This window comes from Ranitomeya variabilis, chromosome 2 (genome assembly GCF_051348905.1).
Source record: "Ranitomeya variabilis isolate aRanVar5 chromosome 2, aRanVar5.hap1, whole genome shotgun sequence".
NCBI lineage: Eukaryota > Metazoa > Chordata > Amphibia > Anura > Dendrobatidae > Ranitomeya > Ranitomeya variabilis.
Window position 1 is genome coordinate 1,042,723,347 of NC_135233.1, and position 27,595 is coordinate 1,042,750,941.

At 46.0% G+C, this 27,595-nt stretch overlaps 1 protein-coding gene across 1 annotated transcript in view; it reads left to right on the forward strand.

Moving 5' to 3' along the window:
- The first annotated feature begins 979 nt into the window (after nucleotides 1-979).
- The window catches only part of LPIN1 (lipin 1), a 274,958-nt gene continuing 248,342 nt past the window's right edge, over nucleotides 980-27,595 (forward strand). The window contains exon 1 of the mRNA XM_077291442.1: nucleotides 980-1,120. Coding sequence (XP_077147557.1) covers nucleotides 986-1,120 — 135 coding nt within the window. The 5' untranslated portion in view covers nucleotides 980-985. The remainder of the gene's footprint in view (nucleotides 1,121-27,595) is intronic.

Consider the following 27,595-nt stretch of genomic DNA (forward strand, 5'->3'; position numbering starts at 1 on the left):
TTCAAAAATGTAGTTTCTGTTTTTTCATTATTTCCGTATCTATCAATCCTGTGATTTCCAAAATTTCAATTCCACTTTTCCTTCTTGGTGCTGCAATTTCAATTTTGAGGAGCGTAATTGTCCTATATGGTGAATACCAAAACAAACAAAAAAAAAAATAGAATTTTATTGGTCAATTCACCTTCCCCTCAAAAAAATTGAATGAAAAGAGATCAGAAAATCCAGTTAACCCGAATATGGTAATCATAAAATCGATAGCTCTTACTAACCAAAACATAAAAAAGTTATAGCTCTTGCTATAACCAAGGGCCAAAAAAATCCAGGAGCTGACCTGGTGTATAGAAGGACCTGCAGAGAGAAGAACTAAATTAAATAATTTTACTCGTCACCAAAAAAGGTGCGAGGTACATGTAAGCAGACGTGTAGCCAAGCTTCCCTTCACCAGGGGGGCATAGATGCTCCTCAGGCAGGCTTGCTGTTTCCCCTCATGCACCCAGCACTTGGGACATGACCTCCACCAGCTCTCCACAGCTTAGCATGTAAAGCCCAAACAGTCCACCAAAATCTACGTGTACTTTATGTATCGGCTTGTAATATATCACAGTTGATGGCCGCTCCCTGAGCCTATGATATATGGAGAGGAGACATGGGATATTTATTTGACCTCAGGATTTTCAGAGACCTCATTGAAAAGACTAGAGAAGAAAAGTCAGCAGTGTTGTGTACCTCCTGGCCCAGGCATTGTGTATGAACCCGACCCGGATAGTGAAGTGGAATACTTTAAGAGTCAGTTGTAAGGAAAGAGTGTGCTGGCCGTCTGTCTCAGATTTCTGTGCTAGCTGCCATTCCAAGAACTTGTGCAGGTAAAATTAGCAAGCAAACATGATCAGCGTAAATACGTTCACCCCGAGGCTTCATTGTCAATTCCTTCAGTGCAGAATGCTGGACTATAGCAAAAAACTGGGGAGATTGTAGCCCACCCAAAATGGATGTTATTCCTGAAGAAGAAGAAGTTTGTGAAGACCACCTGGAAGAAGGAAACAGTCTTCCAGAAGATCACCTAGAGAAAAGACTGACGCTAGCCGGCATACCCCTGGGATTGGAGTACCACTGGTCTTGGGTAAAGTAATCTTATTTTTCTGGTGTGACCAGCTTCACTCCATGTAACTGGTGGAAATGTTAGAAAGTGAAAGTTATCAAAAGTTTCTGGGGGATTCCTTAGCTTTCTCGCTAAACATAGTGAAAAAAACCAATATCTATATATCTGTCTATTGGGGTCATATCTATTAATCTTATACCTGTTTATGCATTGATCTACATATTCCATTATCTATCGATCTGTCTCATATCTCATATCGTATATAGGTTGCAAAAAGACACATATCCATAAGTTAAACCTTTCTCCACTTCATTCTCTATGGCTAGATTATATAACCCACAATGCCGATTGTTGTGAGAAAAGCCTCCAGCCATTTTGTCAGTATTTGCCATTACTAACTTTTGCAATACGGAATTCAGTCTGACTGCTCTATCTATCTATCTATCTATCTATCTATCTATCTATCTATCTATCTATCTATCTATCTATCTATCTACAGTATCTATCTCATATCTATCTATCTATCTATCTATCTAACTAATCTGTCTATCCAATTTAGACTACACAAAATACTTGCTATGCTGGAACTGGAATTTGTGCATGTTAGGAATGCTTTTCATTAGTCCTCACAGTTATGTAACTGCAAATTCAAGCACTGCAATATGAGATAGATAGATAGATATGGGATAGATAGAAAGATAGATAGATAGACAGATAGATGATAAAAAATAGAGGCAGCGCATCATTTAAAGGTGAAAAAGAGTGCTATTTAGTAGCCTAAAATAGCTATTTGGGCTATTAAATAGCACTCCTTTTCACCATTAACTGGTGTGCTACCTCCATTTTTTATGTTCTACTTAGAGGTCTGGTTATTACCTTGGAGGCACAGCACCCAGGTACGCTTTTGCCTGTTGCTTTTTTCGCTTTTTTCTCGACAGATAGTGAGATAGACATGAGATAGATAGATATGAGATAGATAGATATGAGATAGATAGATAGATGATAGATAGATAGATAGGAGATAGATAGATAGATAGATAGATAGATAGATAGATAGATGATAGATAGATAGATATGAGATAGATAGATAAGCAGAGATGTAACACAGATAATAGATAAAAATTGGCATTTCCGAGTCTTGTTCCCAGGATTGGTGGTATTCCCAGCACCAAGCCTCTCACTTGTTGGCTAGTTTCTTGATGGGCCAGACAATAAATGCTATGTTTGCATTGTCACAATTCATTGACTCCTCCAGAATCACTAATCCCTCTTAATACTTGTCATTGCTCCTCCACGTTCAATGAGTGACATATCTGGATAATCTTAGGGACTCCAGAAGTGCTAACCAACATACCACTAAAGCGTTGGTGAAGCCAACAGATGTGGATATGGGAGAGGGGGACAAGCAGGGGCCAGGCTGACTTCCTGCCAAATTATTTTGTTTTGAGGGATTACTGTATATTGCACATGCAGTGCTTCAGACTGCTAGTGTGGTCTGTGTTAAAATTCCCTAGGACATAGGATATCTCTGTAGAAATCTAAGAACGTATCTCCACCATATGGACAAGTCTAAGAAAACCAAACAACTCTCCTTCCCCCTACAGCCTCAAGAGATCAGAGATCTAGAGATCAGCATAGGAACTTTACTTTTGTGCATTGTTAAGGCCGAGTTCACATTAGCGTTCGGGGGCTTTGCGGAGGGCTGTGTACGTCCTCCGTTAAGCCCCGCCTACTTCCGCATACTTCTCCATGTGTCCTGCGTACCTGTCTTTAACATTGGTTATGCAGGACATGCGGATGTATGCGGATGCGTCGATTTGACGCGCACGCCGTCCGCACAAAACGCAGCTTGTTGCGTTCCCATGCGGTCGGCTGGCGCATCAAAACAACGCATCCACATAAATCCGCATGTCCTGCGTACCCAATGTTAAATATAGGTACACAGGTCGCATGCAGAAATATGCGGAAGTAGGCGGGGCTTAATGGAGGACGTACACAGCCCTCCGCAAAGCCCCCGAACACTAATGTGAACTTAGCCTTAGTGATATTTAGTGTTACATCTGTTTTGTTTCTTTTGAGTCTTGAGTCTAGTGAAATCAGTGACATGTTGATGGTGGTTAGGGCTAGGCAACTGCTTTTTTTTTTAAGCGGTCTTCAGTTTGATCTCAAGCCATGACGAGTTGATGGATGAACGCTCTGTAGGAAGATCGATCTTGTGTAAGCCTAGACAGATCCCCATGGGTCTTCTCCGTCGTTATCTTGATAGTATCAAGCCAGCATGCTGATCTTCCTCTTTGTCTTGTGCCTTCTATACTTCCAATCATGATGTTCTTCTTTAGTGACTGCTCTTCTTGTATGATGTGTCCAAAGTAGGCAAGTTGTAGCTTGGTGATCCTTGCTTTGAGTATCTTGTCTGGTTTAACTTGCTCCAAAATTCATTTGTTTGTTCTTATTGCCAACTTTGTTTCACCTTAATCCTAAAATTGTTAGCCCTCCCTCAGTCCCTTCCACCAGTCCAGCATTGAACCTCTTATCCCCCAAACACATATATTGTATTTTGAGGTAAATACTGATGTAATTACAGTTTGTTTTTGACCCTCTATTTTTTAGGATTTTTGCTGAAAACAGATGTAAAATTTATAAATAAAACATTCAGCATTGTTAGAAGTTTTGTTTTTACATTTTTTCACTCTTTTATACTAATATTTCATTGTCTTAGCCCTATCCTTAACCCTAGCCTTAACCTTATCCCTAAACCTAGTCCTAAACCTAACTGTAGCCTTAAGCCTAACCCTCGCCCTGACTCTAGTTTGGGATAGAAGAAGTTTAAAAAGTGTAGAAGACAGTACTGAATCATGTGCGATGCATGAAGTCAGCTTCTGTCATTATGTTCTCTGCTTATGCGGAGTGTAGCAGATGACACGAGCTCATCACTGGCAGCTGCGCTCTACATAGGCAACAACCGAGATGACACACATCACTCCATTGTACTGAGAGCATTGTCATCTTGATAGCGGCAGCTGATAACAAACTCTTCTTGATTGCTATGCTATACACCTGTCGATGGCATTTATTTAACAGTAGAGGTGAAAAGGCAGAACTTTGTGTCCCATAGAATTCGGTACCTGGGACAACCACCTCTGTGGGTCCCCCACGCTGCGCCGCTGAGTAAAAGTACAGAGAACACTGTGTAACACGTAGATGAGCTCATTTTGTGATTATCAAACTGGTTGTGAATCCCCATAACAATCAGTAGGTTGAGCCTTTTTGATTCATGACAAACTCAGCTCCTCTATATCTGTAAGAAATATATTTTTAACCAATCTTAAAATATATATATGAAAAAATAACGTGTGGATTAAAAGGTTATTTACTGTGTAACAGGAGATTTGCACTGGATAATAAGTGGTCAAATACACAAAGATAAAATCTAGCGATCGCTTGGAGCCCTGTCAGTGACCCATCCACCAAGCAAGACTAAGTGCTTTACAGAAAAGCAACACACTCATTAACATCAGGATGACACTACTTATCTGGAAATAACCATGACGAGGTGAAGGGCACATCTCTGTCATATTATCCCAGAACACTGCTGCAGATTTCCACTTTCAGCTGAGTCGTTCAGGAAACAGACATTTTGGGACAATGAACCATTTTACTTAGCATATACAGAAACTGTTCTCTTCTTCATCATCAATGTGGATGAATAAAGGAACAAAAAGACACACAAGCAAACTACGCCCTATTAATCCCGCAGTACAGACATTATAGGCAGTATATCTTTGGAGTGTGAGGAAACCAGAGAATCCAGAGGAAACCCACGCAAACATGAGGAGAACATGCAGACTCCTTGCAGACACTGTCCTTGGTGGGATTTCAACCAAGGACCTAACCATTGAGCCACCGTGTTCCCTTGTTACTCTTCTTGACTGAAATCGACTGATGACGAGGTCTCCCATTAATGCTAAACCTCTCAAGTTTGAAAGATGGAAATAAGGACACAAATTTCCACTAACCCAGCCCTGTCCTTCTTGTGCACCCACACAAATATAGTGCCCCCAGTGAAACCCACATAGTTCGATACCTCTTTTATGGCCCCCTTTCGGTATGTTGCCCCCACAAAGTCCCTATATATAGTATGATGCCTCAAAAAAGAAACTTTTAAGAACTCTTACACATTTCTATACATATGTGCTGCGTTCTTAATTTTCTTTATGTTATGATTTAGGGCGGTTGTTCCTCTTGAAACGCATAAGAATTCTTGAAATTTTCTCCACCAACTTTTTTCTTCTTCTAATTTTACTGTATTACTAATAAAATAGAATCTTTTTTTACCAATGGATGGTTGTGCTAGACTTCCCTTCTTCTTACCTGTTTGTGCTGACTCTGCCAGCTGGATACGGCACCCTCCGGTCGATACATACTGCACAGTCAACAAACCATGGGCATCACTGGTGAGCTTTTTACTTTTCCTATTATGTCCCAAAGATGATCCCCCACACACCATGATGACTTCAGAGTGCCCCCTGCTCAAAACTATATTGTTAAACTGTCCTTTCCACATAGTATGATACCCTCACAGTGCCTGACGGTTCCCCGCTCTACTATAGCGTCTTGACTCTTGAAGATGCAGATATAGTTAAAAGTGGGCATGTTTCTGATCTTCGAAGACAGCTCCACAAATCTTGTACTGCCCCCTTGATCCAGGGTGGTTGGGAGGCCTGGAAATATACAGGAAGCTTTTTTGGCTGTCTTATGAGACTCCTGGGGCATCTTGTAGATTTACTAACTCCTCCAGGAGTCGGGGAAGTCTCCTCTTTTACTAATAACTTCCCCGGATGTTCCAGGATTTCTGCATTGTGCCATGCTTTACAGTGTAGATTCTAACCGTTGGCTTGTGTATTCTAGGTGTCACACGGGCCTCATGCTGTGCTTTTAATAGGGTCAGCACAGTGATAGTCATAGTCTTGGGTTACTTCAGTGAATTTGAGAAGGAGGCACAGCACTTGGCTTAGATAATGTAGTAGATCTGATGGAAAAGCACAGATAACAATTTGTGCCGTAAACATATGTTAAGCAAAATGATTATCTCAGCTTGGCTACAGCTGACAGCCTCAGCTCGGCTACATACGACACAATGTCCCATAACAGCCAAGGTCTTCTAGTAGATTGAAAGTGCATTGAAAGTTCCTTGGCCGATTTCACATTAACGTCTATATTCCAGCCCGGACCCCCTGCCCCACGGAGGGATGTGAACTAAACTCTCTATGGAAGACCTGTGTGTGTAGCTACTACCTGCACTGGTCACATGGAGTCACCTGCCCTCACCCCACTAATATCAGGAGGAGGGAGATGATGAACCAGCTGCCGTCTGCATGTGGCAGAGATCCATTGGAGATCTGTCCTGATCCTGTTACCAAATATGGGATCACATCTCAAACCTATTTTTACCTCATCATAATACAGGTTAGCATTTTATTTTTCTGCTGGTGGACGATTTCACGTCCCTGGTGCCTTATACACAGATCAACTTATTATTTATTTTTAGAGAACCATTGATTCCATGGTGCTGTACTTGAGGGGTTACATACAAAACACAAATAGAAATGACAATGAACAAACTAAAAATGACAGACAGGTACAGAGGGGAGAGGACTCTGCTCTTGTGGGCCTACAGTCTACAGGATAATGGGGCAGGAGACAGTAGGATAGGGGGTTGCGGCAGCTCTGGTGGTGTGAGGGCAGCGGGGTCATTGCAGACTTTAAGCTTCTTTGAAGAGATAACATAGTAACATAGTTAGCAAGGTCGAAAAAAGACATTTGTCCATCCAGTTCAGCCTATATTCGTCAGAATCAATCCCCAGATCTACGTCCTTCTAAACAACCTAATAACTGTATGATACAATATTGTTCTGCTCCAGGAAGACATCCAGGCCTCTCTTGAACCCCTCGACTGAGTTCGCCATCATCACCTCCTCAAGCAAGGAATTCCAGATTCTCACTGCCCGGACAGTAAAGAATCCTCTTCTATGTTGGTGGAAAAACCTTCGTTCCTCCAGACGCAGAGAATGCCCCCGTATGACCGTCACCTTCCTTGGTATAAACAGATCCTCAGCGAGATATTTGTATTGTCCTCTTATATACTTATACATGGTTATTAGATTGCCCCTCAGTCGTCTTTTTTCTAGACTAAATAATCCTAATTTTGCTAATCTCTCTGGGTATTCTAGTTCCCCCATCCCCTTTATTTATTTTGTTGCCCTCCTCCTGGGTTTTAGAGTTCCGTCTGAAACTTCCGAGTGTGGTGAAAAATCAGATGTGCTGCGGCACAGAATTCCAGAGGATGGAGGATACTCGGTAGAAGTCTTGGAGGCGATTGGGTGAGGAACGTATGAGTGTGGAGGAGAGAAGGAGGTCTTGGGATAACTGGAGATCCTACCTTATACACAGCACAACTTATTATCTTATACACAATCCAACATCATACCTTATCTAACCTATGTACCTTATACACAGTACAACTTATTACCTTTCACACAGTATAGTTTATTACTTTATTCATAGTACAACATATTACACAGTACCACCTTCTACCTTATACACAGGACAGATTATTACTTATGCTCAGTATAACTTTTTACCTTATCAACAGCACAACTAATGATCTAGGATAGAGGGGGATCTTGAGATTGGGGGTATAAAATTTCCTATGATTTGATTCAGCATCCATAAAATGCTACCATTTTTCATAGAAAACAATGAGATTCCTGCTTAGTCCCGCCCACATGCAGTGATTGACAATTCTCCCTGTATTTAATATCTTACAGGAAAATCTGACAATCACTGTGTGTGGGCAGATCTAGCAGAACTCACAGACTTCTCTGATGAATCCTGGCTGCATTTAAACAAGCTTTTTGCACATAATATTGACTCAAATTATAGAAAACAATTTATATTCCCGACAGTTTTACTGCCAAGTCGGGTCTCAATTTGCATACTCTGCAACCAATATTAACACTTTTGCCTCCAAACCCGGCTATTGTGGATAAGCCCCATCTAAAGGGAGGGAGAGGGTGATATAACGACAACTATGTGTTTTTGAGAGGCATAATACAGCAGGGTGAGGCTTTTACATTGTGGCCATATAAAACTGAGAATTACCCTTAGGATTTAATCACAGTTTTCAGTGTCAGGATTATGGGGCTCCGGTGCTGCACAATTTACAGCTGTCAGTATGTTTAGATGTCACCTCATCTGACACCAATTACTCTCTGTGGCACTGTAAGGGTATGTGTCCACGTAGGAAACGCTGCGTTTTTGATGCAGCGCTGAGCCGCAGCGTCAAAAACGCAGAGTCCAGATGTTACAGCATAGTGGAGGGGATTTAATGAAATCCCGTCTCCACTGTGCATTAAAAAACGCATGCGTTTTTCCCGCAAAAACGCACATGCGGTGCGTTTTTTGAGAACGCAGCATGTTGCTACAATGAGCAAAACACGCAGGAACACCGCAGGTGACCTGCCAGTGACCTCAGGTGCATTTTTGGTCAGGATTTTACTGCATAAAATCCTGACCAAAGCCTGAATCAAACCTGAACGTGGACACATACCCTAAGGGGGTTCAAAGGCAGGCACAATGCATATTGCTTGGTTAGGGATAGCATAGTTCTCTAAAAGGTTCACTAGAGGGAGGACCTTATATTAGTAGTTTTGCATACTGTACTGTATATAGTTAACATATGAGTTGCCACTGTGGTATAAGATAGGAGGATTTCCTGGTTAGAGAGAGACAAGCCTGGGTGCTCAACAGCTCAGGAGGGCCTGAGTGCCCAGATAGCCCCGACGGGCGTAATGCCTGAGACCTCACAGTGACCACGTAACGTTAAGGCCGGTTTCACACGTCAGTGGCTCCGGTACGTGAGGTGACAGTTTCCTCACGTACCGGAGACACTGACACACGTAGACCCATAAAAATCAATGCATCTGTTCAGATGTCATTGATTTTTTGCGGACCGTGTCTCCGTGTGCCAAACACGGAGACATGTCAGTGTTCGTGGGAGAGCACGTATTACACGGACCCAATAGAGTCAATGGGTCAGTGTAAAACACGGACCTCACACGGACGTTCTCCGTCTGGGGTCCGTGTGCGTGCAGGAGACAGCGCTACAGTAAGCGCTGTCCCCCCCACATGGTGCTGAAGCCGCGATTCATATGTTCCCTGCAGCAGCGTTTGCTGCAGAGAAAATATGAATAATAGTGTTTAAAATAAAGATCTATGTGTCCCCCGCCCTCCCACCCCCTGTGCGCCCCCCCGCTGTTCTGAAAATACTCACCCGCTCCCACGTTGGCTGTCACTCCTTCCTCTCTGCCCCGCGGCTTCCACTGTATGCGGTCGCGTGGGGCCGATCATTTACAATCATGAATAGTCGGCTCCGCCCCTATGGGAGGTGGAGCCACATATTCATGACTGTAAATGATCGGCCCCACGTGACCGCATACACTAGAAGCCGCGGCCAGACCAGGAAGCAGCGAGGGAGGCGGGTAAGTATTTTCAGAACAGCGGGGGGGCGCACAGGGGGTGGGGGGGCGGCGGACACATAGATCTTTATTTTAAACACTATTCTTCATATTTTCTCTGCAGCAAACGCTGCTGCAGGGAACATATGAATCCGCGATGCAGGGTACGCTCTGCTCTCACTGTACGGCCGGATCTCAGTCAGAGCAGGAAGCAGACGGCAAGGGACCTGATGGACATCAGATGGTGAGTATGTACTGTTTGTTTTTTTTTTTTACATTTACGCTGGTAACCAGGGTAAACATCGGGTTACTAAGCGCGGCCCTGCGCTTAGTAACCTGATGTTTACCCTGGTTACCCGGGTGCTGCAGGGGGACTTCGGCATCGTTGAAGACAGTTTCAACGATGCCGAAGTCGTTCCCCTGATCGTTGGTCGCTGGAGAGAGCTGTCTGTGTGACAGCTCCCCAGCGACCACACAGCGACTTACCAACGATCACGGCCAGGTCGTATCGCTGGTCGTGATCGTTGGTAAATCGCTATGTGTGCCGGGGCCTTAACGCATATGCTCTCGGCCATGACTACGGCCCTGTCTCTCCCCCTCACAGCACCATCACCCATCACAATATGGGAAAGTCAGTTTTATTTCACTAGATTTGTAATGAGATCAGTATAGAATAATATATGTTGCACTTCAGATAAACTGGAAATCCTCATAAACAACCGCCTGGTGGATGCTGAGAAAATGCCGCCACACTCCTCGTCTGTTACACATGTAAGAGATATTACAGAATATGCCATTCATGCAGTGTCTATACAAAATGATCGTGGATTCTCCTGCTGCCGAGACCTCTGGGCACTCAGCTGTCACGAGTAGGTCACATCCTCCTGGGAGATCTGGGGTTAGAAAGTCACTACATATTGTGAATCGCAGATCTTCCATTTAGTCAATGTGTTTGTGTTTCTTTTGGTGCTAAAAAGGTTAATGACTCTTTTTATGCTGGTTAGAAACTTGCAGCTCCATCTCACAGCTGTTCCTGACCTGGTCATTTTCTCTTTCTATATAATCTGGTCAGACTTTTTCTTCCTTGCCAGTGAAAGCTTTGCTTCCTAGATCCTTGGAGACGCTGTGCTACATTGGAGATCGTTGTTGCTATTGGAGATTGTTGCATGCTGTTTTTGGGTGTATAATTTCCTCATGGTCCTACTCCCATTTGGTTGGTATATTCCTATCCCGCCCTTTATACCTCTCTACCTTTAATGAGTGCTTGTATGTTTATTGCTTTCTGTTATTCCTGTATGTCTTACGTATCGATACACTAGCATTTCTGTCCCAGGCCTCCTGGTGCAGTGGATGGGGACAGGTTAGGGAATAACAGGAGCACAGTAATGATTTTTAAAGAAGCGATCCCATGTAGTTTTCTTTTTTTTTTTTAACCAAATCTGTGCGTATGTGTATGTAGTGCAGTGTGTGTGCTGATATACTCACCCACCTCCATTTTCTCCGGTATCCAGCGCCGTTCAGCTCCTCTTCTGCTTGATATCACCACACTTCAGACTCCAACTCACACTGCGCTTTATGTGTGAGCAGGAAGTCTCTTTTTAGGGTAAGCTTACACTAGGCCATAGGCCTGGGCTGGCTCCAGGCTTCCATCTTCCAGAACCACCGCACACAATCCAGGGGACTCCAAATGGTCTAGAACCGACAATTGTTTACTGAGCAGTTTACAGTCATTACAGTGGAGCATGTTGGGTAGGGCACAACAGGCTACAGCCTTTCCCTCAGGTACCAGACATAACTTCAGCCTGGGTAGAGCTTCTTTTTTCCTACTAGCTTCACTAGCACTGGAAATTCTGCTTCACCGAAGGCAGTGCACCCGGATTTCATTATCTTCCACTTCACAGAGTCTGTGTCCATCTTCGCCTGCAATCCCACAGGCTTGACGTGTCCAAAGACCCTGATGCTCATCTTGAGGTTCCCGGACCGGGAAATGGGTCAGCACGGGAGAGTTATATGGCAATTCACTGCCCCGGGTAATTGGCTCATGTTGTCCCTAGCAGCCCACTGCGCTTTTCCACTGTAATCACTTCACCATGCAAAAGAAAGTAAGTTTAATTCAGCTCACCCTTAAAATGACTTCCAATGTATTCAGAAAGTTGAAGCACGGATTTGCGTCTCTGCCAGAGGCATGGCTTGACGAATGAAGATGAGGAAGGAATCCAGCTTCAATGAATAAAATTAAATAGTTTTATTTATGTCCATTTAAAAAGGAAAACCGAGGCTGCTAGGCATACATTGCCGGGTTTACCAGAGAAATAGTGCCTGAATAACTGGACTCGTCTCGAACATGTTAAGTGTTCTTAGACTCAGTTACTTCTTTTTCCTTTTTAAATGGACATAAATAAAACTATTTGATTTTATTAATTGAAGCTCAATCACTTCACCATACTCCCCCAAATGAACTCAACTTCTTATTCCTGACACTAACTGTCAGTTCACCTCCCCGAATCTGGGTAGGCCATTACAGTTAATCCTATCTAGGCTATACTGTAGCCTCAAGAGGTTTGCTTTCAGATAACATACATTACCGTAAAATACATTTACCACTAGGGGTGCCATAGAGTGTAACACTGTCTTCACCACTCCTACTACAGGGGCGCGTCATTCCACCTGCCCATCAGACCACATGTGATGTGATCGTGCAGCGTCGATGGGTTGTCATGACAGCTGGAGGTCTGCTGAAGACCCCTGTGCCTGTCAATAAGAACCTCCTGTGAACACTGCCATGACTGGCGTTCATAGGAGATCTTGATTCCTGCTATACATAGCAGTGATGATGCTATGTATATTATAAGCAAACGGTCAATCGCAGCTTCAAGTCCCCTAAGTGGACTATTAAATATAGTAAAAAGTGAGATAAAAAGTTTTGAAAAATATGAAAAAAGTGAAGAAAAAAAACACAAGTTCAAATCACCCCCCTTCGCCCCATTGAAAATCAACAATAAAAAACAATAAAAATACACATATTTGGTGTTGCTTCGCACAGAAATGGCCGATCTATCATAATATATACTAAATTAATCTGATCGGTAAACGGAATGACAAAAACAAATTAAAAATACCAAAATTACATTTTTTTCCCACTGCAACATTGTAATAAAATGCAATAAAAGGCAATCAAGACATTGTATCTACCCCAAAATAATATCAGTAAAAAAAACATCAGCGCGACGTTCAAAAATTAGCCCTCACCCAACGCTATATCCAGAAGAATGAAAACACTATGGGTCTCGGGAAAAAGGCAGCAAAAGCAAAAAAAAGCTTTTCATACAAATTTCCCAACATTTTTTCACCGCCAAAATAGAGAAAACCTATACATGTTTGGTATCTGCGTGCTTGTACTGACCTGCGGAATCCTATTTCATGGTCAGTTTTACCATCTAGTGAACATGGTAAATAAAAAAGAAAAGCAAAAAAACATTGTGGAATTGTGTTTTGTTTTCTGAATTTCTCCCTACCTGGACTTTTGTTTCCAATTTTCCCGTACACTATGTGGTACAATGAACGGTGTCATTCAAAAGTGCAACTCGTAAGGCAAAGAACAAGCCCTCACATGGCTATATTGATAGGAAAATTAAAAAAAGTTATGGATCTTGGATGAAGGGGGAAGAAAAAACAAAACAAAACAAAACAAAAAAACGCCTGGCGATGAAGGGGTTAAATAAAATGAAACTATAAAAAGGCCACCAACTTGGCGGACGGGCCAAAAAAAATAAAATGTATACGGTAGAGCTGCTCAAGAGAAAAGAATACGTTCAATATTCTGCTGTAACAAAAGATTTCACGTCCAATGCATCATTGCAAGAAAAAAATAAAAATCTGCTTAAAAATTCTCAGTTTCTACAGATATTATGCCAATGTCTGTGCTGTTATTTCCGAAATATTTATATAATTGGTCTGGTCACTGGACTAGATCTGTGAATTTTAATAGCCAGATATCCTAGGGTGTCAATACTTGTCACCCACCGCCAGCTGTCAGCAGTGCTGCCGGGAACGCCGTCTAGGAGGAGCTGTTCTTATTGACTATGGCGGATAATGTTTACAAAGAGGCTGGAAAAAATCTGCTTGTTATATTTCAAGTTATTAATTCAGTCCAGATAGTGATGCAAACACTGGAGCAGGAAGAATGATGAATTTCTATCTGGAGCCATTCGCTTGACACTGAGATTTAAAGGGCAAGTGTTCCAAGAGCCATAACTGCCAGCAAACTCCATCTCAGTATAATATTATACTCAGGCAAGCATTAATTATTCCCTATCCAAATAGAAATGTGACTGGATAATTATTATTTATATAGGAAGTTCTTCATGTCCATTAAATTTAAGGTCTCCTTCAATATGACCTGCTGGTCATTACAAGGTAAAGCAGTTATGTTGTCAGTGATCTGATTCTATGACCCAGTATGATAATCGAAATGATCGGCCTGTTTGATAGAAAATGAGGCCCAGAAAGAAATGGGGACCATGCTATCTATCTATCTATCTATCTATCTATCTCATATCTATCTATCCATCCATTGTGACATGCAAAAGAATTCACCCCCCTCCCCCTTGGCTTTTTACCTATTTTGTAACATTACAACCTGTGTTTAAAGATTTCTGCAATCCGATTTGTGTCTGATGCATCAGCACTAAATAGTCTAAGCTGGTGAAGTGAAGGGAGAAAAATATAGGCATAAATTGAATCAAATAGCTAGAAATTGTCATGTGCATATGCATTTACCCCTTTTGCGAGAAGCCCCTAAGAATATCAGGTTCAAGTAATTACCTTCATTAGTGACAGGCTGTTCCCCTGGGTGCGGTCTAAATGTCACCTGTCTGTCAGTATATACACTTTACCTTTACTGAAAGGCCACAGAGGCTGCAGCACCATTAAGAAGAGGCTCCACTAACCAAACACCATGAAGACCACGGAGATCTCCAAACAACACCATGAAGACAACGGAGATCTCCAAACAACACCATGAAGACAACGGAGATCTCCAAACAACACCATGAAGACAACGGAGATCTCCAAACAAGTCAGGGACAAAGTTGTTGAGAAGTAGAAGTCAGGGTTTGGGTTATAAAAAATATCCCAATCTCTAATGATCCCCGGAGAACCATCTAATCCATTATCGTCTAATGGAAAGAACATGGTGCCACAACAAACCTGCCAAGAGAGGGCCGCCCACCAAATCTCTCAGCCCGGGAAAGGAGGGCATTAGTCAGAGAGGCAGCACAGAGACCAAAGGTAACTCTGAAGGAGCTGCAGAATTCCCAAGCAGAGACTGGAGTATCTGTCCATACGACCACTATAAGCCGTACACTCCATAGAGGTGGCCTTATGGAAGAGTAGACAGAAAAAAGCCATTATTTACACGCAAAACTTGTAAGGATTGTTTTGAGTTTATCAAAAGACATGTGGGAGACTCCCGAAATGTATGGAGGAAGGTGCTGCGGTCATGTGAGCAGGTAGCGGGATGCAGTAACGGACCGGAGGCAGAGCAAGGGTTAACCTGGGATTTATTTTAACAGTGGATACTCCATGCAGGGAGAAAAGAGGATAAAACTGGATTTAGTAGTAATTGCTAACTTGGAATAAAACAGGTGCGAGTAATTTAAAGGGGAAGTTCAGTAATGTTACACTTATCAGTCCAATGATGTCAGAATCTAGAATCCTGAACTCAAGCAGTGGCACCAAGGCTATGGCGCACAAGGGGTCCGGTGTCATCCTGGGGAAAATGGCGGTCCAGGTCCTGGTGGTGAATCCTCGTTGCCCAGAAGGGGTCCTGGTGGCGGCGGTGTATCCTCGTTGCCCTGATGGGGGTCCTGGGTCCAGAAGACGGAGTAGAGGTACCGTCACAGTCTTTAACACTGCCAGAGTACAATGTTACTCGGCATATGCAAGCGGGTGCATCAGGATACAGTTCACAGCGGGTCACCCAGAGGACTTTGTCACTCATGGTCTCTGGTGTCAGCGTATACTTCACTGATCTCTGTCGGCAGTCTCTGGGTGAGGATCTGAGGCCCATTAGGCTTGGGCCTGCTCCGACCCTTTGCACACAGGTCGGAGCCCTGACAATGTCCTCTTGCTGCATGTTCCCACCAAGTCTGCCACGCTTCTCACACTCTGCAACTTCTTTATTATAGCCACGCCCCCTAACACTTAGTGCAAAGGTCGGTCCAGGGTTTTAAGCTTTCCCCCGTGCAACTTGGGTGACAGCCCCGACAGTTCTGGATCCTCAACGGAAAAGTAAAGAGGGACAGGTCTTTCAAGGGATTAATAAAGTCTATTTTCGTGATGCCACCTGTGGTTCTTGGTCAGTAGGGACCAACGCCGCTTAAAGGGGTCCTTTGGGGTGATGGTATGGCGGCTGGATGGTGACGCTTCCCACAGGTGAAGCAGGGTCCCCAGGGCTCCCAAGGTGTATGGCACGGAAGATGGGCTGCCGGTAAATAAAGGAGGACACAGGGTTGCAGTCTTTACCTGATTTACTGATGGTAGTGTAGCACCCCCACTGCCGCAGGGCTGAGGGGTACCCGGTACCGGGCCTCTGAGTCTCTGTTCTGGGATTGTCACGGTGGCTAGACCCGGTCCGTGACCCTGCTGAGGGGCGTACAATGAAGGTGGAGGGTGGTATGGTGCTGATGTTATGATGTGGTGCAGGTCGCAGTAAATAACGAGGACACCAGGTTGCAGTCTCTTTACCTCTTTACTGAAGGCCTCAGGATCCTCAGTCCGGAGTACGGTTAACCAGGCTGCGCAAGTCCGGCCGGTCCGATGGCACCTCCAGAGTTCCCTTTACAGGTGGAAATCTGTGCCTACCTTCTAGCGCTTGTGTGTTGTGGTCCTCCCCTGCTGTGCTTACGGGATAGTCCCCACAACTGTTGTGTCTGTTTCTGAAGTTCCCCCACAACTCGATTATGATGTTCTGCTTCGTCCCCCAGATCATATGGATAGGACGCACCCGTATGGCGGGTAGGCTCGGAGCTCTTCTGGGACCCTAGTGTCGCCCCTCTCCAGTTGTTGCCCCCTATGTCTTCTTAGGTGAATTGAGTGAGACAGCCCGCCTATAACTGACTGTCCTGCCGTAGGTTTGAAGTTAGGCCTGGAGCTCTATACTTCCTCGGCGTTCCGGCCACCGGCTGCGCGCCTCAGTAGGATGTTACCTCGTCTTACAGCACGACTCCTACTGGTGTTTCTCCTTGTTGCGTTGATCTCGTTTCTCACTCAGCACAATAAACCTCGCTTCTTGTCCTTTCTTAGGGCACCGCCGCGATCAGGTGCAGGCGCGATCCCGTAACGTTCTCTCTAGTTCGCTAGGTCTCTGCCAGGATCCCACTCCCGACAAGGACCCCCCTGAGTCTCTCCCCGCAACACCCTCTGCCACAGGATGTTGCCTGTTCGATTCCCAGTCAGCTTCTTTCTAACTTCCTGTCTAACCCCCAGTTTTACCAGACTGTGAGGAGTGGCCTAATACATAGCACCCTTAGCTCCCCCTGGAGGCCAGACTGTGAAGTGTATTGGTGTCTGTGATACCTGGTCAGGTGAACCCCTTCAGTGCCATCAGAAGTACCATAGCCCCCCTTAGCGGCGGAGCATCAGTACTGCAATGACCAGGACTCTGGGGCGCTGCACTCCCCCCCGGTTAAATCCAGTACTCCTGGACTGGGAAGAAAACAACAATACATATCAGCAAAAAGACATACAATTTTGAAATGCAATAACAATAAGCAAATTTGAACAGAGCTTCCCTTTATGGGAGGTGAGGACACTTGAACGTTGCAAACATGGTTAAATACTTTAAATAACGTACTATAAATAACTTTTCCTACCCAACCGGGTATTCTACTAAGTGCAAATTTTTGAACAATAATTTAACGTTGCCTTTAAGGACGTACACACTGAATCCACTAAAGACCTTCTTATAAAACACTATAAGGCTAATCAACTTTTCTTCATTTTCCATCTTTACATCTGCAGGACCGCCTGTCTATCTGCCCCAGGCCTACTGCCTCTCGTTCTGTTGCAGGACCGCCCCTTTCCGCCTGGGCCTACTGCCTTTCTGCTACTATACACAGTATAGAACGTATCATCCATCTCTCAGTTCAGGATCACCGAGCCATCTCTGTATGGCTCCTAGGAGGACTCACCGACTAACCCCGTACGGGTTCACTTCCTGTCCTCATTCTCTAACACATTATTAAACATTCCTTACAATTAACTAGCTAACTACATATAACTGTTACATGTCAGCATTATTACTTCTTCTGTTAAAGTATCATCATTCTCTAAGTGCTATCGATGAACGTACCCTTTAAGAAGGGACAAAGTCTCTATGAGGTAGTGCAACTTCTCAAGCTGCGAGTTCGTATACAGCAAGGGCTCCGGTGCTGTTTCCAGGAACAGTTTCTTCGCAAAGAGTCCCTTCTTTTGTAAAACCAGTAGAGGGCACCTTTAAGAAGGTGCGAACTATTTACAAAACAGTTTGTGAATCATTCACCGTCCATGATTCGGTAGTCTTTATAACATGGGTGAATAGTGAGCAAAAGGAAAATAAAAGCAAAAATAAAAGCAATAGGGATCCCGGGTAAACGAAGGGATCCCTTTTGAGAATAACCCTAGTCGGGTTTAAGCAGCAAAAAGCAGGGAAACAAGCAGTTAACTATTTACATATCCATGGCATCGAGGTTTACTCTCGCTCTGGCGGCCGTAGCTCCGCATAGACCTCGCTCGGCAAGGTGATCGGTGAGGTCGGGGCCTTTAAGAAGTGCTCCATACCCGTGGCCCGATCCCAGGGTGTAAGGCGCCAGAGTCTATAGGTCCCAGGGAGAGGGGGTACCGCGACGGGGCCTACCAGCAAGTCCTCTGCTGGCGAGGCAGGGTCGTTCTTCATACCTGCTTCAGATGCGGTCCCTCCGGTGCCGATCCGCTCCGTCTCCGCTGGGGTCTGGAACGCTAGTTGCAGGACCTCGCACTGCGGCGTTGTCATCCCCGTTTGCAGCACCTTGCTTTCCGGCAGGGCCTTGCTTTCTGGCTTCGAAGCGCTGGAACTTCTTTCCTGCTCCGGACCAGATGAGGCTGCCAACAGACGTCTGATGAGGTTCCCGATGAAGGTCTTCTTCCACCCGGCCTCAGTGCTCAGCTGCGTCTGCCGGAGTTGGTCGCCGAGCTCATCCACTCCGGCCTGCAGGAAGTCAACATCAGCGGTGGAGGCCTGGTTGCGGTGCCCCTCCGGGTAGCTGGGAGAGTCCTCTGCTCCTACCCCACGCTCCGACTCCGGGTGGCTCGCCATGGCGTCCTCCATGTCGCTGACTCCTTCTTCCTGGTCCTTTTCCCGCTCTCTCCTTCGTGGGCGGTTTCGCTTTCGTTGTCTCCGCCCCCCATTGAGGATCAGTAGGCGGATCTCGGCTGCTGACAGACACGTCCTCAAGGGGCAGAAATATTTAGACTGGGCGGCCATTGTCTTTCGCGCTCTCCAGCTTGTTTACGCCCACTCAACGCCCTTCTTCTTCTCCTGCGATTTCCTTAGCGCTGTAATGGCGGCGGTTTTGGTGGGAACTTTTGGCGACAAGTGGCAATACACAGTCTTTGCAATAAGTCACAGTCCAAGCACAATAAATCACAGTTCCAAGGCACACATGACCTGATTCTTCAGGCTTAAGTACATCCTGTTCGTGACGCCAAGTTGTAGCGCCCCCACTGCCGCAGGGCCGAGGGGTACCCGGTACCGGGCCTCTGAGTCTCTGTTCTGGGATTGTCACGGTGACTAGACCCGGTCCGTGACCCTGCTGAGGGGCGTACAATGAAGGTGGAGGGTGGTATGGTGCAGATGTTATGATGTGGTGCAGGTCGCAGTAAATAACGAGGACACCAGGTTGCAGGCTCTTTACCTCTTTACTGAAGGCCTCAGGATCCACAGTCCGGAGTACGGTTAGACAGGCTGCGCAAGTCCGGCCGGTCCGATGGCACCTCCAGAGTTCCCTTTGCAGGTGGAAATCTGTGCCTACCTTCTAGCGCTTGTGTGTTGTGGTCCTCCCTTGCTGTGCTTACGGGATAGTCCCCACAACTGTTGTGTCTGTTTCTGAAGTTCCCTCACAACTCGATTATGATGTTCTGCTTCATCCCCCAGATCATATGGACATATGGATAGGACGCACCCGTATGACGGGTAGGCTCAGAGCTCTTCTGGGACCCTAGTGTCGCCCCTCTCTAGTTGTTGCCCCCTATGTCTTCTTAGGTGAATTGAGTGAGACAGCCCGCCTATAACTGACTGTCCTGCCGTAGGTTTGAAGTTAGGCCTGGAGCTCTATACTTCCTCGGCGTTCCGGCCACCGGCTGCGTGCCTCAGTAGGATGTTGCCTCGTCTTACAGCACGACTCCTACTGGTGTTTCTCCTTGTTGCGTTGATCTCGTTTCTCACTCAGCACAATAAACCTCGCTTCTTGTCCTTTCTTAGGGCACCGCCGCGATCAGGTGCAGGCGCAGTCCCGTAACGTTCTCTCTAGTTCGCTAGGTCTCTGCCAGGATCCCACTCCCGACAAGGACCCCCCTGAGTCTCTCCCCGCAACACCCTCTGCCACAGGATGTTGCCTGTTCGATTCCCAGTCAGCTTCTCTCTAACTTCCTGTCTAACCCCCAGTTTTACCAGACTGTGAGGAGTGGCCTAATACATAGCACCCTTAGCTCCCCCTGGAGGCCAGACTGTGAAGTGTATTGGTGTCTGTGATACCTGGTCAGGTGAACCCCTTCAGTGCCATCAGACGTACCGTAGCCCCCCTTAGCGGCGGAGCATCAGTACTGCAACGACCAGGACTCTGGGGCGCTGCAGTAGCAGGCCACAGTCCAGGGTCCTGGCAACAGGTACAAAAGGAGTCCAGGCAGCCCGAAAACAAGTAGAAATCCCCTTGGCAGGTCAGGTTGGGAGCCTTCTACTATGCGCTGGTTTTCTGGTCCCTTGCTCCCTGTAGCTCGCTAGCAAGGAACCCCTTTCTCTCCTGTCCTGGGACAGTACCTGCATGGTAGGCAGCCTGAGCCGTTCTCTTGGGGGTCTCTGGCACGGTATAGTCCTATGCCCTCCGGTTCTACTGTGGGGCTTGCAGCTCCCCACAGCCTCGGGCTCCCGGTGCCTGGTTTCAACGCTCTGGCTCTGAGGAGGCCCAGTGTTATGACCCCAATGGCAGAGGGTCTCAGAGGTTATTACCAAGTCTGCACACACAAAAAACCAGCTCATAGGGCAGTGGTAACTAGGCTGACCGTATAACTGATCCTAGCACAACAAATAGCAGTAGCCGGGGAACGTACCTACGTTGGTTCTAGACGTCTCGCGCCAGCCGGAGAACTAACTAACCCTAGAAGGGAAACAATAGACCTTTCTTGCCTCCAGAGAAAAGACCCCAAAAGTTGGATACAAGCCCCCAACAAATAATAACGGTGAGGTAAGAAGAAAAGACAAACGTAAGAATGAACTAGGTTTTAGCAAAGAGAGGCCCACTGACTAATAGCAGAATATAGGAAGATGACTTATACGGTCAGCAAAAACCCTATCAAAATTTCCACGCTGAATATTCAAGAACCCCCGAACCGTCTAACGGCACGGGGGGAGAATATCAGCCCCCTAGAGCTTCCAGCAATATCAGGAATCACATTTAGTACAAGCTGGACAAAAATAAGAGCAATGCAAGTAACCAAAAAATAAGGAAGCAGGACTTAGCTTATTTTGCAAAGAACCAGGACCAGCAGACAGGAGCAAACAGAAAGGAACTGATTACAACGATGCCAGGCACCAGACTGAGAATCCAGGGAGTTTAAATAGCAACACCCCTGGACTAACGAACCAGGTGGGTACCAAGCTGGGGAAAGAAAATCAAAGTGTCATGTCGCTAGTGACCACAAGAGGGAGCCAAAAAGTTCAATTCACAACAGTACCCCCCCCTTAAGGAGGGGTCACCGAACCCTCACCAAGACCACCAGGGCGATCAGGATGAGCAGCGTGAAAGGCACGAACCAAATCGGCCGCATGAACATCAGAGGCGACCACCCAGGAATTATCCTCCTGACCATAGCCCTTCCACTTGACCAGATACTGAAGCCTCCGTCTGGAGAGACGAGAATCCAAGATCTTCTCCACTACGTACTCCAACTCGCCCTCAACCAACACCAGAGCAGGAGGCTCAACAGAAGGAACCACCGGCACAACGTACCGCCGCAACAAAGACCTATGGAACACGTTGTGAATGGCAAACGACACCGGAAGATCCAAGCGAAAGGACACTGGATCAAGGATTTCCAAAATCTTATAAGGACCGATGAAGCGAGGCTTAAATTTAGGAGAGGAGACCTTCATAGGAACAAACCGAGAAGACAGCCACACCAAATCCCCAACGCGAAGTCGGGGACCCACACCGCGGCGGCGGTTGGCAAAACGCTGAGCCTTCTCCTGTGACAACTTTAAGTTGTCCACCACATGATTCCAAATCCGCTGCAACCTATCCACCACAGAATCTACCCCAGGACAGTCAGAGGGCTCAACATGTCCCGAGGAAAAACGAGGATGAAAACCAGAGTTGCAGAAAAATGGCGAAACCAAAGTAGCGGAACTAGCCCGATTATTAAGGGCAAACTCAGCCAATGGCAAGAAGGTCACCCAATCATCCTGATCTGCAGAAACAAAACACCTCAAATAAGCCTCTAGAGTCTGATTTGTTCGCTCAGTTTGGCCATTAGTCTGAGGATGAAAGGCAGATGAAAACGACAAATCAATGCCCATCTTAGCACAAAAGGATCGCCAGAACCTGGAAACAAACTGGGATCCTCTGTCAGACACGATATTCTCAGGAATGCCGTGCAAACGAACCACATTCTGAAAGAATAAAGGAACCAGATCGGAAGAGGAAGGCAGCTTAGGCAAGGACACCAAATGGACCATCTTGGAAAAACGATCACATACCACCCAGATGACAGACATGCCCTGAGACACCGGAAGATCTGAAATGAAATCCATGGAAATGTGTGTCCAAGGCCTCTTTGGGACAGGCAAGGGCAAGAGCAACCCGCTGGCACGAGAACAGCAAGGCTTAGCTCGAGCACAAGTCCCACAGGACTGCACAAATGACCGCACATCCCGTGACAAGGAAGGCCACCAAAAGGACCTAGCCACCAAATCTCTGGTGCCAAAAATCCCCGGATGCCCTGCCAACACCGAGGAATGAACCTCGGAAATGACTCTGCTGGTCCATTTATCAGGAACAAACAGTCTGTCAGGTGGACAAGAGTCAGGTCTACCAGCCTGAAATCTCTGCAACACACGTCGCAAATCCGGAGAAATGGCCGACAAGATAACTCCCTCTTTAAGAATACCAGCTGGCTCTGAGACTCCAGGAGAGTCAGGCACAAAGCTCCTAGAAAGAGCATCAGCCTTCACATTCTTTGAACCCGGTAGGTACGAGACCACAAAGTCAAAACGGGAGAAAAACAATGACCAACGGGCCTGTCTAGGATTCAGGCGTTTAGCAGACTCGAGATACATCAGATTTTTGTGATCAGTCAAGACCACCACACGATGCTTAGCACCCTCGAGCCAATGACGCCACTCCTCAAATGCCCACTTCATGGCCAACAACTCCCGATTGCCAACATCATAGTTCTGCTCAGCAGGCGAAAACTTCCTAGAAAAAAAAGCACATGGTCTCATTATAGAGCAACCAGGGTCTCTCTGCGACAAAACGGCCCCTGCACCGATCTCAGAAGCATCCACTTCAACCTGAAAGGGAAGTGAGACATCAGGCTGACACAAAACAGGCGCCGAAGTAAACCGGCGCTTCAGCTCTTGGAAAGCTTCCACGGCTGCAGGAGCCCAGTTAGCAACATCAGAACCTTTCTTGGTCATATCCGTCAAAGGTTTAACAACGCTAGAAAAGTTAGCGATAAAACGACGGTAGAAGTTAGCAAAACCCAAGAACTTCTGAAGACTCTTAACTGACGTGGGTTGAGTCCAATCATGAATAGCTCGGACCTTGACTGGGTCCATCTCCACCGCAGAAGGGGAGAAAATAAAACCCAAAAAGGGAACCTTCTGCACTCCAAAGAGACACTTTGAGCCCTTGATAAACAAAGCATTCTCACGCAAAACCTGAAACACCATCCTGACCTGCTTTACATGGGAGTCCCAATCATCAGAAAAAAACAGAATATCATCCAGATAAACGATCATAAATTTATCCAGGTACTTCTGGAAAATATCATGCATAAAGGACTGAAACACTGAAGGGGCATTAGAGAGCCCAAAAGGCATCACCAAGTACTCAAAATGACCTTCGGGCATATTAAATGCAGTTTTCCATTCATCTCCCTGCTTAATGCGCACAAGGTTGTACGCACCACGAAGATCTATCTTGGTGAACCACTTGGCACCCTTAATCCGGGCAAACAAGTCCGACAACAGAGGCAAAGGATACTGAAATTTAACAGTGATTTTATTCAGAAGCCGATAGTCTATACAAGGTCTCAAAGATCCGTCCTTCTTGGCCACAAAAAAGAATCCCGCACCAAGAGGGGAAGAGGATGGACGAATATGCCCCTTCTCCAGAGACTCCTTGATATACGAACGCATTGCGGTATGCTCAGGTACAGACAGATTAAATAATCTTCCCTTAGGAAATTTACTACCCGGAATCAAATCTATAGCGCAGTCACAGTCCCTATGAGGAGGAAGAGCACTGGACCTGGACTCGCTGAATACATCCTGATAATCAGACAAATACTCAGGAACTTCCGAAGGAGTAGAGGAAGCAATAGACACCGGCGGGGAATCGCCATGAATTCCCTGACAGCCCCAACTTGACACAGACATTGCCTTCCAATCCAAAACTGGATTATGGGTCTGTAACCATGGTAGACCCAAAACGACCAAATCATGCATTTTATGCAGAACCAGAAAACGAATCACCTCCCGATGTTTAGGAGTCATGCACATGGTTACCTGTGTCCAAAACTGCGGCTTATTTTCCGCCAATGGCGTAGCATCAATACCTCTAAGAGGGATAGGATTTACCAACGGCTCAAGAACAAAACCACAGCGTTTGGCAAATGAAAAATCCATAAGACTCAGGGCAGCACCTGAATCCACAAACGCCATAACAGGGTAGGAAGACAATGAGCAAATTAAAGTCACAGACAAAATAAATTTAGGTTGCAAATTACCAATGGCGACAGGACTAACCACCTTTGTTAAGCGTTTAGAGCATGCTGATATAACATGTGTAGGATCACCACAGTAAAAGCACAACCCATTCTGACGTCTATGATTTTTCCGTTCATTTCTAGTCTGAATTCTACCACATTGCATTAAATCAGGTGTTTGTTCAGACAACACCACCAGAGGATTAGCGGCTTTGCGCTCCCGCAAACGCCGGTCAATTTGAATAGCCAGCGCCATGGAATCATTCAGACTTGTAGGAATGGAGAAACCCACCATCACATTCTTAATGGCTTCAGAAAGGCCATTTCTGAAATTTGCGGCCAGAGCACACTCATTCCACTGAGTAAGCACGGACCATTTCCGAAATTTTTGGCAATACACTTCAGCTTCATCCTGGCCCTGAGAGATAGCCAGCAAAGCTTTTAATGCCTGAATTTCAAGATTGGGCTCCTCGTAAAGCAACCCGAGCGCCAGAAAAAACGCATCAATATTTGCCAATGCCGGATCTCCTGGCGCTAACGAGAAGGCCCAATCCTGAGGGTCGCCCCGCAAGAAAGAGATAACAATTTTTACTTGCTGAGCTGAGTCTCCAGACGAACGAGGTCTCAGAGATAGAAACAATTTACAATTATTCCTGAAATTCCTAAACTTAAATCGGTCTCCAGAGAACAGTTCAGGAATAGGTATTTTAGGTTCTGACATAGGACTACAAGTAACAAAATCTTGAATGCCCTGCACACGAGCAGCAAGCTGATCCACACTAGTAATCAAAGTCTGTACATTCATGTCTGCAGCAAGCTCAAGCCACTCAGAGATAAAGGGGAGGAAGAAAGAAAAAAAAAAAAAAAACCTCAGAATTTCCTTTCTTATAATCCCACTTCTGCAATGCATTAAGTATTACTTTTGGCCTGGCATACTGTTATGACCCCAATGGCAGAGGGTCTCAGAGGTTATTACCAAGTCTGCACACACAAAAAACCAGCTCATAGGGCAGTGGTAACTAGGCTGACCGTATAACTGATCCTAGCACAACAAATAGCAGTAGCCGGGGAACGTACCTACGTTGGTTCTAGACGTCTCGCGCCAGCCGGAGAACTAACTAACCCTAGAAGGGAAACAATAGACCTTTCTTGCCTCCAGAGAAAAGACCCCAAAAGTTGGATACAAGCCCCCAACAAATAATAATGGTGAGGTAAGAAGAAAAGACAAACGTAAGAATGAACTAGGTTTTAGCAAAGAGAGGCCCACTGACTAATAGCAGAATATAGGAAGATGACTTATACGGTCAGCAAAAACCCTATCAAAATTTCCACGCTGAATATTCAAGAACCCCCGAACCGTCTAACGGCACGGGGGGAGAATATCAGCCCCCTAGAGCTTCCAGCAATATCAGGAATCACATTTAGTACAAGCTGGACAAAAATAAGAGCAATGCAAGTAACCAAAAAATAAGGAAGCAGGACTTAGCTTATTTTGCAAAGAACCAGGACCAGCAGACAGGAGCAAACAGAAAGGAACTGATTACAACGATGCCAGGCACCAGACTGAGAATCCAGGGAGTTTAAATAGCAACACCCCTGGACTAACGAACCAGGTGGGTACCAAGCTGGGGAAAGAAAATCAAAGTGTCATGTCGCTAGTGACCACAAGAGGGAGCCAAAAAGTTCAATTCACAACAGCCCAGTCACAGCCTCCTTAAGCCCCTAATCACTCCTCTGCTCCTTCCCTATCTCTCATCTGCACCAGACGTCTGCTCTCTCTGGTCTCCCTGAACCAACTGTCTGACTATTCCTCCAGACAAGGATATTTATGGAGGGGAGCTCCCCAAAAAAAGGGTTTAGAGCTCCCCCTTCTGGCCTGGATTCAGAAGGTGTTTTGTGTGAGATAACCTGCCAAAGGGATCCCTCTTGTCTCCAGGCATGGCACTACCCTCCCCGAAAGGAAGGCAGCACCACTGTGGTACCCGAACTCCTGGGGTACCACATATAAACTTGGGGCGAGTGATTGGACAATCCACACCAGAAGGGCCGGGGGGCCGGATATTATACACCAGAGGGGACAAGGGGCCGGATGTTATACACCAGAGGGGACGGATGTTATACACCAGAGGGGACGATGGGACGGATGTTATACACCAGAGGGGACGATGGGACGGATGTTATACACCAGAGGGGACAAGGGGACGGATGTTATACACCAGAGGTGATGGATGTTATACACCAGAGGGGCAAGGGGACGGATGTATACACCAGAGGGGACGGATGTTATTCACCAGAGGGGATGAGGGGCCAGATGTTATACACCAGAGGGGATGAGGGGCTGGATGTTATACACCAGAGGGGGCGGATGTTATACACCAGTGGGGACAGATGTTATACACCAGTGGGGACAAGGGGCCAGATGTTATAAACAAGAGGGGACGAGGGGCCAGATGCTATACACCAAAAGGGATGAGGGGCCGGATGTAATACACCAGAGGGGACGAGGGGACGGATGTTATATGCAGCGGCCCAGAGTCCTGGTTGTTGCAGTAATGTCGCTCTGCCACTAAGGGGAGTGATGTTACGTCTGATTGCACTAAAGGAGTTCACCTGACCAGGTATCACAGTCACACATTACACTTCACACTCCGGCCACCAGGGGGAGCAAAGGGTTCTATGTATTAGGCCACTCCTCACACTCTAGTAAAACTGGGGGTTGGATAGGAAGTTAAGAAGAAGCTGACTGGGTTTTGCCCAGGTA